The 16,440-nt window shown below is 36.6% G+C and overlaps 1 protein-coding gene across 2 annotated transcripts in view; it reads left to right on the forward strand.

The window, feature by feature from the left end:
• The window catches only part of SYT1 (synaptotagmin 1), a 201,943-nt gene that overhangs the window by 39,296 nt on the left and 146,207 nt on the right, over positions 1-16,440 (forward strand). For both annotated transcript variants that reach the window (XM_008710351.1, XM_008710352.1), the window contains exon 2: positions 10,985-11,169. In XM_008710351.1, coding sequence (XP_008708573.1) covers positions 10,985-11,169 — 185 coding nt within the window. The remainder of the gene's footprint in view (positions 1-10,984; positions 11,170-16,440) is intronic.

Genomic DNA, 16,440 nt, shown 5'->3' on the forward strand with positions numbered 1-16,440 from the left:
CATTGGATAATCAAGGAAAAATGTCCTGTGGATAGCTAGACAAGCAAGGGGCTTTGTTTTCACTGTTGTCTACCTGTCACTTTGTATAGTAATGAAATTAATGAGGCTGACTCTTCCTTTTCATGACTGGAAAGACTCAAACACCCTGCTCTTCCTCGCTCATGCATAGCAACCACACAGTTCTGTCAGTACAATCAAATTGCTCCAAGTTACAGGGAATTCTAAAAACGTTGTGACTTTCCCCTAGAATAATGAACAGGAAGTACGGGGGAAAAAATCCTTCCAAAACAGGAGGTAATAAGGCTAGGCGGCATTTTTCTTTGTTTCTTCTAACTGCTGGCTGAAGTTGTACACTAGCATCGAGAAGCAGGGAATCTATGTGCCCGTGTAGCTGATGTTCTTTTACTGTAATTGGATTTAATCATGTTATGATTATGAAATCATGTTATGAAAAGAAACAAGTAGAGACTCAAATATTGAAATATCCAAAAGTTGCCACCAGGTACCATATTCAGGTCTTGGAATCAATTTTTTTTTTTACTTGGACATTTCTGCCAAAGACAGAAAACAGATTCAAGACAAGGTTAACCAGATTCAAAGCATCAAAAGAAAACCAAATACCAATTGAATCAGAATCCAAAAGATGCTTATTGTGAAGACTTTCCATACAAAAGAATAACGTTAGCTTCCGCTAGGGGAAGAAAAACCTGAGACGTACTCTTTTTCAGTTTTGAACTTGGAAATCAGAACTCAAGAGAGACATGCTACAAATTTGTTGGGATAAATGGATTTCCCTTTAACCACGAAATTGTGTTGTCCACAGCATGATTGAAAACTGTTACAAACTTCCAAAGGCTTCCGGACTGATTAGCCCGTGAATTGCCTTCGCTTCTGCCAACTCACCTGGCATCCGTTCCTGTTTACCAATGCACTTCTCCCTGGAGCCTGCACAGGGCAAGCTCCCGGGCTGACTGCAGCCTTATCTAAATCCTCGGGAAGTCCTGCGGGGGCTTATCTCTGCCTGAAGACCCAACATCATTTTCCATGTCAAATTTCAGACATTCCAATATTGCAAAGATACGGATGACTTTGCCTTATCGTGGAAAGCAGACTATTATTAGAGACATTTTATAAAATTAATTATTTGATTAATGCCTGTGCAGATAAAATGGCCTTCAGTCAACAAACTTTTGTTATCAAGACGAATCATGGCATTCAACAAGAAACATCAATAACCTTACTAAGTTATTCAGCAGGGGCTGTGAATTTGTTCCATAGACAATACCTACCAAAATCAGATCGACAGATAGGCGTTCTGTTAAAAATTTCTCAGCGTACAGGTTGTGATTTCGTGCTTTTCAAAGCAACATATTTTACTGAAGTTTTTTAAATATACTAACAGTTGTTTAAATGATTTTGTGCTTTTCAAAGGACCGTATTTTCCTGAAGCTTTTTAAATGTATTAACAGTTTTTTTTAAAGGGTAGATTTCCCATTTTATTAAGTTTTAAGGTTTTTAAAAATAATTCTAAATAAGTGTTCATTTGATGAGTAAGATTGCTGCGACTACATAACGGAATCAGAGTCAAGCCAAAGACCCCATTTAATTTGGCATTTAACATACTGTCCGGTGTTGCTCACAATTCGCTTCACGTATAATAATCACATCTGCCCAGCTGGACTTTAAGCTGTTTAAGTAAATTATTTCCAACTTGTTCATTATTCTTTCAATGTCCTGAGCATTAGTGTGTTAAACAGACACTTGGAAGAGTGAATGAGTGAATGAATGAATGCACCTCTCTATTACTGCTCATACAATCCATCTGCCTTAATGAGTAGCTAACTTTACCCAACGGCTTGGATCATTTTTATAACCTATTCACACAGACATATCTTCCAGTTTGCTTTTTGTCAGGAGCACATATTGAAAAGCCGAACAGAACTATGTAAGAGGAGAATGTGTTAAGAGGGTAATTCTGAAGGCTATTTAGGGAAGGCTACATGTGTTTACTATAAGGAATTGTCTTTCCATTTAGTGTGACAAAAAAAAAAAATCTCATATAGACTCTTTTGTAAGTGTTTTACTGAGAGCTTTGTTTAACAAGGTAGTCACTACGAGAGAAGTTAAAGGAATCTAAAAACCAAAGGAAAGAGAAGGATTAAGGAAGGAGAGAGAGGAGGGAGACACGCAGGTAGACTACAGGTAAGAGGGGAGGGAGTCAGGAAGGAAGAAAGGGAGGAAAAGAACTGGAGTTCCCAAAATGCTATTTTCACTACGTAGCAAGCAAGGTTTTGGAGGTCACCTCAAAGACTCAACCTCTTGCTTGGAGCTTTGATTGAACTCTAGGACCCATTACCTTACTCGTCCCTAATTTGCCGCCTATGGAGCTCACCTACTCTGCTGAATTTTGTGTTTAATCCTGTACTGTCTATCTCCTAGTTTTGGGGTGGTTTTTTTTTCCTGGAAGGTAGTCTTTGCAAGGTCCTAGAGAGAAGGACCCGCCTTCTCTGTTCCCCCACCATCCCCAGCACAGTATAAGCACATAGCAGATGGCCAAGAAAATAAAAGGTCAAATGACCAAATGAAGGATTAAGTTTTTTGTTTGTTTTAAATTCCCTCATCTTGGTGAATTTTACCCTGATGCTTGTGGGAAAGGAGTTTTTAATTTGGAATCCAACAATCTTTTAGACCAGGAACTGTAACCTTCACAAGGGTGCCATACATTCCCAATTGTATAGAAATTTAAATACATAGCACACGCTCTGTGTGCACACACACATGTATTTTCCCATCAAGACACTATATATTTTTGTCATATTTTAAAAGAGGCATATAATTCAACAGAGGCTTCGAACTCTATCCTCAAGACTGAAGAAAAAGTTTGTTTAATACCCAGGAGCGAAGAATGCATAGTCTTTGAAGCTGTTTCAGTCTATAATGAGAAACTCTTCATTCTGACCTTTGACTGGTTGGTTTATTCTTAAGCCATATTCTGTGTGACTTCAAACAGTGTTTCAAATCTCACATTTAATGTGCTGTCTCCGGAGGTGGTTAATGAGTATATTAATCCACATATTTCCAGTGCTTTATTTCTATTTGCATTTTGCAATTTAGAAAAAGCCTTAAACTACAAGGCTTATATGGCTTTTTGCCAATTCTTGAAAAATTATCCTTGTGTGTTTAAAATCATTCATAAACAGTCTAAAAGTAAAGCTTTGAAATAGGTTCTTTTTCTTACCATTTAACAGTAAAACTATTTTCACATTCTATTCTGCACCTTGCATCAATGCCGGATGATCTAGAAAGACAGATTGTTTGGGGTAAACCTGGAAGTTGGTAAAATAGCTGCAGTAAACCTAAGATTGAAGACATACGTAAGTTCTTCATAAGATGAATTATACAGACGTTAGTGCAGCGATGAGGCACTCAGGACAAAACAGAGACATGGCAAAGGTAAAAAAGGCTTGAAGTTATTGCTGAATTTTTGGAGTGGCCATAGCAACGGTATTACCTAGATCATCCCTAAGCTCTTGGCTGAAATACCTAGGACTGATGTAAATGTGTGAGCTTCTATTTCTCAAAGAGGAAAATACAGCCCATCTTGTGAAAGAGATATGGATTTTAGGTTGTTTCTTAATATGCTGAATGGGAATGGAACCTGCCAGATAATGCAGAGCTGCCCTTGAAAGTGAAATCGAGGCAGAAATAAAAAACAGTGAGTTTTGCCCTAGATTGTATCTAAACCCAATGAACGAATCCACCAGAAGGTTGCCAGCCTAGGAGACTACAAAAGCTAACACACGGGGATGTGGCAGCAGAGAGCTGGAGCTGAGGAAATGCGACTGAGCGTCAGAACGAAGGGAAACTTACAGGAGACAGTGCTGTACCTCAGAGACCATCCCACTCTACGTGTGCCTGAGCCCAAGAACATGGCGGCGTGTTTCTTTCAAGTCACTTCACGTTTACTGAGCACTAAGCTGGTAGGACTGAGTTAGGCATTTTAGAGAATGGGGGCGGGGGGAGTCTATTTAGAAGTGAAAGCTTAGAATAGGAGATCTAGAACTGGGCTCTTCTTGGCCGTTGGACACCTTGTGCAAGTTTTATAAAGTTTCTCTCCCCAACTGTTCATTCTGTAGGACTCATCTGCCCAATGAGCAGACTTTGGATTTGGGGGCATAAACAGGACACCCAGGGCTACTCTTCAGTAAGCTCTTCCTTTTCATAAATGTACCCTCCACAAAACCTTGTCCTCAGTGATATTAAAGAGAAGGAAATTTGAAGTGCCTACTTTTAAAAAAAAAGTTTATGAGGACCTCTTAAGTCAATAATGTTGACAAATTTGCTTAGTGCCAAAGCCCCTTGGAGAAAAAAAAAATGATATTTTTCAAGCTGAGGATAACATTTTTATTGTAAAAAGAATATTTAGTAGTCGCTTTCATCAATAAACGTCCCCCTTAGAGCACTAAATTTGTACACGAGAGCACATGAAGCCATGGAGATTCTCTCTGAAAACACCATATTATCCTCTAATTACTGAGGTTTGGAAAATTTAAGAACTTTACTTTTAAAAAAGTAAATAGCACCAAGTTTTTAAATGTACGAGGTAAGTAGTAAGCTTCATGATTATACAAACCCTGCTGGGCACTGTATTACAGCCCCGTAAAAAATGCCAGGAAAATAGATGTTCAATAAGTAGGTGTTTAAATACTTAATTTTTTTAACTGCTTAACTTATGCCAACTCCTCATGAAAGAATGGCCTCTCTTGATAAGGGGTAACAGTTGATTTTTCTCCCCCAAAAGAAGACATGCTAATGCAAATTCACTTCTAAATGGTTCCCAATTTTTTTGTGTGTTTTCATTGAATACCAGTACTTCAGTTCAGGAATAATCTATAAAGAGCTGAATTTTGAGTTTTTAAGAAGTGTAGAATTTCATGTGTAGAAAGGGGTTGTATTAAAATGCCTTTGATATATTTTATAGATTTGGATTTTTCAATAATACATCTTTGTATACGCGCCTCAATGACCCAATGTATTCTACCACATGGTCAATATTTCTTACTGGGTGGGAGGGGAAATCTTAGCAAAAGTACACAGTATTTTTATTTAGAAATCTCTCAACACAGAAACTTTCACTGAGCCTTGAGAAATAATATTTAAATGACTAAAGAAAAAGAAGAGTAGCATTTAAAGAAAGAAGAACTATGTTTGAGGAAGACATAGGGATAGAACTGAGCAAAGAATGAGTGACTCAGTCACATGGGAGGTAACCTCTGGCCCACACCTTACAAGTGGAAATAGATGGAAGCACAAAACATATGGAAGAAGAAATGGCATGACTTTCCACTCAATCAGGCTTGAGAGAAAATTTTCCACGTGGTTTCAAGATAAAACAAGCATGCAATCATTGAAGCACTAAGAGGAGCCATAGAGCCGATTTGGTGAACTGGTTTGAGATGACGGATTCGTAGGAAACATTCTATAAGCAGTGGGAGATACAGTTCCAGCGTATGTAAGAGGGAACAGAACGGATAACTGATGTAAAAGTTTAAGGCATGGGAAAGAAGGTGCTCAACAGTGAGCGAATGTGAAAATGCACAAGAGGCTAAGAACTGAATGACAACTCCATTTAAAGAACTGGGAACGGGAAAGGAAAGAGGAAAAATGTCAGACTCGTACAAGACGGTGCTGGTAAGGGCAGCAGAAAAAAACAGCAGAAGGAAATTTCAAAAAGGAATGTATGATCAAGATTTTCTCATACTACGGACAACACTGTTTATGTTTGGCCACAGGAAAACCATCGGTTATCTTTGAGGGAGCCTTGGTACAATGTTAGTGTCATGAGAACAGCTGCAGACGAGATAGGTCAAGGTGGTGAACAAAAAGAACATAGAAAATATAGAAATAACCCACACTAATATTCCAGTTGTAGAATCATCTATATGCAGCATATCACAAATCTTGAGGTCTGCTTTCTATCTCTTGAATTTTCTATTGCTGCTATGATGAATTATCACAAATGTAAAACTACACAAATTTATTATTTTCTTGTTCTGGAGGTCGGAAGTCCAAAACAGGTTTCACTAAGTTAAACTCAAATTGTCAGAAGAGTTGATTCCTTTTTTAATCCCCAACTTTGAGATATAATTAATAATATTGTCTAAATTTAAGGTGTACATTGTAATGATTTGATATATTAATTATGAAATAATTACAATTGCGCTAGTTAACACAGCCTTCACCCCACATGCTTTTGTGTGTGTGCAGTAAGAACGTTCAAGATCTTCTCTCTTAGCAAATTTCATCTACATATACAACAGTCTTGTTAGCTGTAGTCACCATGCTGTACATTAGATCCCCAGAATTTATTCATCTTATAATTAAAAGTTTGTACCCTTTGACCAATGTCTTCCCAATGATCCCACTCCCCAGCCCCTGGTAACCACCAATCTACTCTTTGTTTCCATATGTTCTCCACTTTTATAGGCTTCTCATTTAGATGTGGTCATACAGGACCTGTCTGTATGTCTTCTATCACAGACTTAACTTCACTTGACATAATGCCCTCAAGAGTCATCCGTTGTCACAAATGGTGGGATTTCTTTATGGTTGAATAATATTCCAATTGCATGTATACACTACATTTTCTTTATCCCTTCATCCATTCATGGACACTTAGGTTGTTTCTTTATCTTGGCTATCATGAATAATACTGCAGTGAATATAGGGGTCAATACACCACAGCAAAATAGTAATTTTTTTTTTTTGTTTCCTTCGGATATATACCTAGAATGAGATTGCTAGATTATATGGCAGTTCCACTTCTAATTTTTTGAGGAACCTCCATACTCTTTTCCATAATGGCTATATGAACTGATTCCTTCTTAAAACTGTAGGGGAGAATCCATTTCCTTGCCTTTTCCAGCTTCTAGAGGCACCTATATTCCTTGGTTCGTGGTTCCTTCCTCCATCTTCAAAATCAGCAGCATAGAATCTTCAAATCTCTGATTCTGAAACTCCTGCCTGCCTTTCTCACTGATAAGGACTCTAGTAATTGCTTCGGATCTAGCTGGTTGTAACCCAGGATAACCTCCCTGCCTCAAGATCCTAACTCACATTTGCAAAGTCCATTCTGCTGTGTAGGTAACATTCACAGGTCCCAGGGGATAGCATGAGAACATTTTGGAGGAATCCCAGTTCTGCCCACTGCAAAGTAAGTTAAAACATCAAAACATCAGTCAGTTTAGAACTGACATTGACTTAATTCTTATGCATCAGTTTACCTTTGGGTTAAACAATGTGAGATTAATTCATTAACTGGAAAATGAAAATAACATTTTTAATGGAAAGCTTTTATACTAATCTATTATTTTCTGCTGAAAGGTCTTTAAGTTAAATGTTAAAATTCTTGTTATAAAATTCCATTTAATGATAGCTGGGTGGCAGTAACAATAAGCTAATAGCTTTCCTCCAATAGCAATATTTTGATGAGCCCATTCTTTATTGAAGCTATACTTTATATTATGGAACTCACTCTTGGTAGCATCTTCTGCTGTTATTTGTTTTTACTGTTTTTTTAATATACAATGTTTTATTAAAAAGATTTCAAAGCTAAAGATTTTTTCCTTTGTGTACATTTAAAACACATTTTTTTATCTAATAATGTAAAGATATATTTGAATTTCTCAAACTATTGGATCTATGGTTTTTCCTCTGTATACAGTGTTTCCTTTATAAAAGTGAAGGGATAATGAACAAAACTGCTATAAATATTAAATGAGATAATGTATGTAAAACTGTAGCAGCTGCTAGCCCATATTAAGTAGGTCTTTCATCAATTTTTAGCCTAAAAGAAAATATCTGAGATTTTCTCACTCATATTAAAACATTTCTATAAATATTACTAATGAATAATACTATAGATGGTGTTTCTTACCAAACTTGCCAAATTCTAAGTATTTGGTTGATCTCCATAGAATTTAAGATGAGAATTCAATTCAAATAACTCAATTTAATTAAAAATGGTAGTTTAGGGGCGCCTGGGTGGCGCAGTCGTTAAGCGTCTGCCTTTGGCTCAGGGCGTGATCCCGGCGTTCTCAGATCGAGCCCCACATCAGGCTCCTCCACTATGAGCCTGCTTCTTCCTCTCCCACTCCCCCTGCTTGTGTTCCCTCTCTCGCTGGCTGTCTCTGTCAAATAAATAAAATCTTAAAAAAAAAATTTAAAAAAAAAGGTAGTTTAGATTCCCAATACCTATTCAGTCAGGCTTTCATAGGTAGGAGTACGCAAAATGATAACCTTAAGGTTTTTTAATTCTATCTGAAAGTGCCAGTAGATTGTGGGGAAATATTTGTGAGTTTCATATATTTGATACAGAATATTCAAAGTTACAAATTAAGCTATTCAGGAGATCAAACCTAGAATATGGCAGCACTTTAAGAAATAAAAATCACAAAATAAAATTTTCTCAGTGGTTATAATTTACCTTCAAGTGCACTATTTAAGATTTCCTCCTGTAATCCTATGTCCCTATGTCTTTAACTCCTTGTGATTAAATAACGTTCCTGTGCTTTCACTGTCTATTTTCTTTTTGTGAAGTTGTCAAATGATCTCTGTCTTGTCCTGTGTAATTTAAGAGACTTTTATGTAGCTCTCTGAGAGACTATCACAGAAGTCCTACTAGAAGAATAATTTACGAGGTTCAAAATGAAGGGTCATTATTAATACTGTCTGGCCTGCAATGAATACACAGACTCTTTCATTCATGCATGGCAGGGTTTTAACTAGATCAAAAGAGGTAGAAGGTTTCAAATGGGGTGTTATGAATGATATCATTGGTTACGTAAGTTTAATTTACACTTTTAAAAATATGTTTAGTGAGGTTAGAGAACATAAGAAAACATGGTGTTTGGTGTGGGCTTATATATTACTTTCTAATATTTCTTTGGCTGAAAACACAATTTCAGAAGTTGTGCTTTTATATGTCCTTAGGCTCACATTTATTAGCCAATCCCATGCTAGAATAATATGCATAGTAAGGGTTCAACACTGTAAAGCTAAAGGCAGAAGGACCAAAAAGTGGGTTGTCTGTTTTGAAGAGATGTTAACTTTTAAGTGCTTCTACTTTATCAAAGTATTCCTGACTTGTGTTCAGCAATCATCGGTACTAATGGTGTTTACGTAGCTAGAAGAAAATAGTACTTATTCTTACCATTTCAATGTCCAGTGTCTTTTCTTAATTACAGCAAGCAAATCTAATTACTTCTCCTGATCAATCTCAACAGTTGAATAATTCCTTTCCAGGCAATGTGAAATCTTAAATATTTCTACAACAGCTTTTTTATAATATAAGCACATGGTAGAGGATATGCCAAATAAGAAAATAGAATAACTTTTAGTAGATGGACAACCGTAATAGAAAAATATTTTTATGTTTTTTTGTATATGCTTTATTTTTTTAAACAGAGCCTATAAATCTGAAGCCTCTCTTTTTATCAAAAAATCACCTCTTCCTCTCAATTTCTCCTAGCATAGCCACTGAACTTCTGTGTTTTTTTAGTTTGTATTTATTAGGGTACATGTTTTATGTCCCCACATAGACTGAGTGTTCCACGTTACCCATAATACTTAGCTGTATGCCTTGAAAATAAATAGCTAACATTGAGTTCCTCCTATGTGCTGCATGCCATTCTAAACTTTTTAGTATAGTAACTGCTTTAATTTTCAAAAGAGACAAAATACGTACTACTATTATCTTCACTTCATAGAGAAGGAAACTAACTCAGAACAGTTAAGCAATCTTGGGGCGCCTGGGTGGCTCAGTCGTTAAGCGTCTGCCTTCGGCTCAGGGCGTGATCCCAGGGTCCTGGGATCGAGCCCCACATCAGGCTCCCTGGTCTGCTGGGAGCCTGTTTCTTCCTCTCCCACTCCCCCTGCTGTGTTCCCTCTCTCACTGGCTGTCTCTCTGTCAAATAAATAAAATCTTAAAAAAAAAAAAAAAAAAAAAAACAGTTAAGCAATCTAGCCAGAGTCACACAGCCTGAAAGTGGCCAAGCCTGAATCAAAGCCTGGTTTCAGAGCCTCTGAGCATAACCTTGCCCTGCCTCTGCAGACCTGGGACAGGTAAATGTCCTACTTTTAGAGTGGGTGACTTTCAGAGCACCAAGTACTGCTTCCTCACCACTATTATCATTATGCTCTTTGTCTTCTCTGGTTATTCGACTGATGTCTGCCCCTCCCATTATACCCAAAACATACTAATAGAACCTCTAGTATTTGGGGTGCCTGGGTGGCACAGCAGTTAAGCGTCTGCCTTCGGCTCAGGGCGTGATCCCGGCGTTATGGGATCGAGCCCCACATCAGGCTCCTCCACTATGAGCCTGCTTCTTCCTCTCCCACTCCCGCTGCTTGGGTTCCCTCTCTCGCTGGCTGTCTCTCTCTCTGTCGAATAAATAAATAAAATCTTAACAAAAAAAAAAAAAAGAACCTCTAGTATTTAATAGATGGGTAGTAGCAGCTAATATTTATTAAGTTTTTACCATGTACCAGGAAATGCATCTTATTTTAATCTTCAAAAAGTCTATGATAGCTGCCAATTTACCTCCACTGTAGAGATGAGGATACTGAGGCGGAGGGGTTAGATGACTTGCCCAAGGCCACACAGCTAATACATGGTAGAGCCAGGATTTCAATTCTAAGGCCAAACTCCGCAGTTGTGCTCTGGCTGAAGGAAGGAATGGATGAATGGAAATCTAGCTTGGAGGAAGGCATATTTGCCATGTGTGGAAGGGTGAAGTAGAAACAGAAACCACGATCCAGGCAGAGGAAACCTAGGTCACATGACACAGAACAGTTGTCCTGTTGAGCACCTGGAGCGCTCAATAAATACGAACTAACCAGTGAATAGCTTTGTAATCCAAAGGTTGAAAGGTTTTGCCCATGCAATGTTTATTACTAATGTCTTTTACATCTTTTTTTCTTTCAGTGCCACCGTGGGCCTTAATCGCCATAGCCATAGTTGCTGTCCTTTTAGTCCTGACCTGCTGCTTTTGTATCTGTAAGAAATGTTTGTTCAAAAAGAAAAACAAGAAGAAGGGAAAAGAGAAGGGAGGGAAGAATGCCATTAACATGAAAGATGTGAAAGACTTAGGGAAGACCATGAAAGATCAGGTAATGTCTTCATTCCGTATTACTTCTTTGATGATTTTATTAAAAGCTAATAAATGGTTTATTATCTTATACCAGATAAGTATAGAAGCAAACAACTTCTGGACAGATGTCACTGTTGTCAAAAATGCTTTGCAATCCTTTTAGTCATTACTCAACGTCCCAAAGTGCAATGAAAACATTTGGTAGGGTTTTCCAGGCTCCTAAGCATCTGACCCAGAAGAGGGCATCGACGACTGGCAGGGCCATCTTGACAGGCCCAGCAGACTGGAATGATGCCTGGGTATTTGGATTACATCTGTTCGGCCAGTCTTAATTGCATTTAGAGTTAGAGAAACAGAATCGAGAGTATCTGAATGCTTTCCCTCTTGGGCAGGGTGCCTTTCTCACATTCATATCACTGTTAAATCACTCAGACGTATGGCCGTTTATCACACTGGATGAAAATTACCATTCCTTTAGATACATCCACCTCGATAATTAGCGCTCAGGAATAGTGAGTTAAACAGTGAGTTAAAAGGGAGAGAATTAAAAGCCAGTCCTAAAGAACAGGGCATAATTTTAAGGCAAAATTCCTGTTTCGTTACTTAGGGACCATGAGACCACAACACAGGTTATGGAATCCATCCGGCTGAGTTATCTTCCAGAGCCTCAGGAAGCTATTTGGATGTTCTTTACATCGTCTATTTTTCTTAAATTAACTGGATGATTTGGTTCAAAATAAAGTTTACTATTAATAGTTATAATTAAATGCCTCTTCATTATTTTTTGAATCATTTTCATACTGGATATCTTTAAAGAACATCTAATTCATATTAACGTAAATGTAGAGCTTTTTCATAGAAAGAATGCCTTCAGTTATCTGTTTCCTTTCATATAATTCAAAAATTCTATTTATTCCCAAATAACAACATATATTGACAGCTTTTTAAATTCTTCTTATAGTATAAATTACTATTAACTGAACTCTTGCACGGGTGAATCTCCGTAAGAACAGTTTAGTCAAGGAGGGCATTTTTAGCACGTTTGCAAAGTTTCTTAGTTAACTGCCCACTCAGGGCACCAACCCCACGCCCCAGCTTGAAATTTAAACACTTTTTCTCAAAGGTACTGTAACATCTATTGACAAGAACTTCACAAAGACTCTTCTGCACTCACTGAACTTTTGTTTGGTTTCAGTTATAGAATGTTTGCAGTGCCTGCACTCACACTCAGAGATTTGTCCTGAGCTCAGAACAACAAGGTTTTCATTTTTCTGAGTTTCTAATCACAGCCACAGAAGTTTCTGTACCCACATTTGACCACAGAGGTCTTAAAAGGCTTTTTCTCTTCAGTTAATTTGTTACATAAAAACTACAATTTGAAAACATGTCTTGCTTTATTTCAACACTTTCAGTAACAAGCAGAACTTGATAGAGATTTCTTTAAATGGTTTATTGGGAGAGTGAGCGTAGAAACAATGTGCTAGATGGACGGGGACTGAATAATTTGTATGTTAATTTCAGCTATATCTATGCAACCGTTTGAAAATACAGCCCTATCATTTTCGTAACTATAATATAATGCAAATATGATTTCCCCCATATCTAAGAATTAACAATTAAAAGCACTAAATAATGTTAAATTATAACTACAGTATTTTTTCTAGCAAAAGAAATTTGTTTTCTTCTTTGTGGAATTTGTCCTGTATGATGTAAGATTGTAATTTATAGTATAGTAGTGGTGTTTATTACCCCTGTAATGACCTGGATAAATGACCAAGATCTCAAAATACTACCTACAGAGAATTGATGGTGGTTAATTTTTCAATGATCATCTATTCCTTTGGATGCAAGGGGAAGAGAAAATAAGTCAAATAAGGAAATATTAGTAGGAAGTCAGTGATAGTTTACAGTAATCTACTATTACGACAAAGAATTTAGGATTTCAACCACTCAAAAAGATCTCATTATTTTAAGTAGATTATTTGTCTATGTAGAATTTTATAGATCTTATTTTAGTTTATGAACAATTAAATGTACAAAATGAAATATAATTTCATTTCAAAAATAGGCCTTATCGGTAAACAGTTATATAACAGATAGCTTATGCTACTTTTTAAGGCAGCAACAGTAGCCAACAATGGGTTCTATTGTTTTATGAAGAGGAAGGATGAAGAAGCAAAACAGAATGTGCAGTTTTAGGATGTATGTCACATGGTGACCATTCAATCATACAACTTCAAAACAGCATAAGTTTTAAAATTCAGTAAAATTCTTAAGTAATCACATTTTCAGAATATTTTAAACAGCGTATTGATGTGAACGTGAGGAAAACAAATATAATCCATGCCTCTCGTTTAAAAACACGACAGATGTAAGAGGCATTTTAGACATGATTTCTTAAGATACATAGGCTCCAGGGCAACCAGGAAGTTTTTACCATTTCAATCTACGTAAGCATGGACAGAAATTCAGATTCCAATGTTCATGGCTACCTGTCTCTGTTAAAATTTTATAACAGAGAATTTTAAAAATTCCATAATGACAACAAACTGACTAGTAACAGTATATTTATACAGCATAAGATTTATATATAAAGGTTTTTGGTTTTGTTTTTAATTCCTGAAAGCTTGAGAACACTGCAAATGCAGAGGGACAGTATTAATTTGTAAAGTCAGGTCTGGAAAGGTCATTTCTCCATGGCTTTCACTAATGTGTGTGGATATTTTAATTTTTATTTCTTCCTTCTATGTCCTCCTTATCTGTGTTATGTCTCATGACTGTTCTGGACTGTCCCTTGCGGTAGGTTTGCTCTGCTCTTTAGAAACCCCTCGTCAACGCTCGGATACATTAAATGGCCTGGCAGCTGGGGTTCCACAGCTCAGGGTGTATCATTCTGACACACATCAAGAGGCTGAACTAAATTGATTTTTTTTTTTTTTTAAGATAAAGTGTTCTCATTATAAATACTACCACCTGATTAAATAGAACAGTATTAGAAAGCTCAAGTTTTTAATTGATGGGCACAGAATGAAAATTCGGTCCCTTGTGCTACCTTTTGTAAGTGTGCCTTATCAAATCTAAATCTGAACAATTCACTTAGAGTAACTTCTCCTTCGGATGGTTGTAAATTACGCACCTTTTGAATGTCGAAGCAAGCCAGAAGCATGTACACTAAACCTGTGAAGTTTAAAACAAGATCTGATGTTCCCAACACACGGCTTTTACTACCGCAATTTAGCAAACCATCAAAACCGCTGGGTTTACAAGCTTTTTCCTCTGCATTTTGTTGGGGGGTGGGGGTGGGTAGAGGGGTATTGCTCTTGAGATATTATAATAGCTACTGATTTAATAGGTCTGAATTTAATGTGATGGTACAGAAGACGTCCTGCTTAAGTTCAGCCTTCAGGACAAGAATAGACTTAATCACTTCGTTGATGAACAGTGGCACTGAGAAATTATCAAAAATTTAGCCCTATTTCATACAGAATAATTGCAGAGATGGTCCTGCACCTTTTACTGGGGCAAAAACCACTTAGAAAGAAGATTTAATATCTCAGCTATTTCAAATTGCAGTGGGCTGAAACATGATATGTAAATTGTCAGTTCTGAAAGAGACTTTTGAAAAAAGTATTTTAACCCCATGAATTTTTTTATAATTATGATAAAGTAACGTGTAGATTTTTCAGACAGAAATATGTACTAAATAGCTTGCTATTATTTTTAAAAACTTAAAATCTTACAAGAAGGCAATTTACCTAAGCTGCAATTTTCTAAGCATATCTGTGAGAGTGTTAACGAGTAACAGGCAGCTAAGGTTTTGAAAGGGCAATGTGATTTCACTGCCTCGGCTCCTCTAATTAAACTCAGTTGTCTTTTCTGGTCACTTTACTAGCAGGTTCCCTGTAATGACCTATCCCCACTCCCTGCCACCGCCCAAGTTAAAAGATTAAATTTTAAGTAATTAAGTTCTTTCCTGCCTTTGGTTATCAGGAAACCAATATTTTAATATTCAGGAAAACATTTCAGTATAAACTTTCCTACACAGATGTAATAATGGTAATTTTTAATTTTCCAAACTCATTGTAGGCTCCTGAAAATTTTCAAGAAGCACAGAAAGGGAGGCACCTCCAACTACAGCTCAACTCTGTTTGTATGCTCTTCCCACCCAAATGAGTTCTATTGATACAATGTCACCAAGTCTCAGGGGTATTTTTTAGAATCAAATTGGAGTTAGTGGAGTAGAGCCAAACTGGAAAATCTTGTCAATTTCAGTGCCATTTTGAAGCATCACAGAGAATCTCTGTGTAAATGAACGAATGAACAGTAAAGCTTTCTCACAGCAGAGAAGAAAGACCACATACTCCTGCATTTGACTTTGACAAGAATTCTCAGATTTAACCTGCTGACAAGAGTTAGAATTCCTTTAGTTTGTCACAGATATAAAGCAGTCTACCACTCTGCCTTATCTTGACTTCTGTGAGATTACACACACACACACACACACACACGTGCGTGCATGCGAAAGGCAACGAAAATGCCATAACCAGAAACTAGGGAAGAAGATCTGCAATATATATAACAGAAAAGTTGAGACCACTAAAATACAAAGAGTCTCTAGAAATCAATAAGAACCAAACAAAACAATAGTAAACTTAGCAAAGGATATATACCAGCAGTTCCCAGACGAATAAATACAATTTGTTACTATAGAGATTTTCAAATTTTTTCACCTCACTAGTGGTCAGGGAAACGTAATTGTATCATTTTTAATTTTGAATAACTACATATAACATTTTAAATTATTTTCCTAATTCTCTTAACCAATAAGAATGCATATCCCTAGAAACAAAGTTTACCTAATATTTATACATCTTTATAACTTTTGATTTTTCTTCAACAAAGTTGTTGTACTTAATGGGAAAATACATTATTTTTATTTTCAAAAGAGAGGAGCATTTGAATGTATTTTGTGAAATAATGAGCTTTCTAGTATCTCATTTTACATTACACTTCAGTTTTAGATTATAAAGAATATTCAGTTGGTCCAAACTGAGTTGAGAGTTCAGAACTATGATTTTTGTTGATTGATGCGAAATAAACATTAATGTTGATTTCAGTTTGACAAAATTTCAAACGTAACTAATTTTTTTGATCTCAAATAGACCCATAAATCAATTTAATTCAGCCTAGCTTTCTGTGGAGCTGTTATAAAAATAAAATGGTAAACGTCAACTGGAAGTGGGGTAGATTTTCCTCTAAACATGCATTTGCTGGTGGCATGTTTTTTCCA

The sequence above is a fragment of the Ursus maritimus genome, unplaced genomic scaffold (assembly GCF_017311325.1).
Source record: "Ursus maritimus isolate PB19 unplaced genomic scaffold, ASM1731132v1 scaffold_21, whole genome shotgun sequence".
Lineage (NCBI taxonomy): Eukaryota > Metazoa > Chordata > Mammalia > Carnivora > Ursidae > Ursus > Ursus maritimus.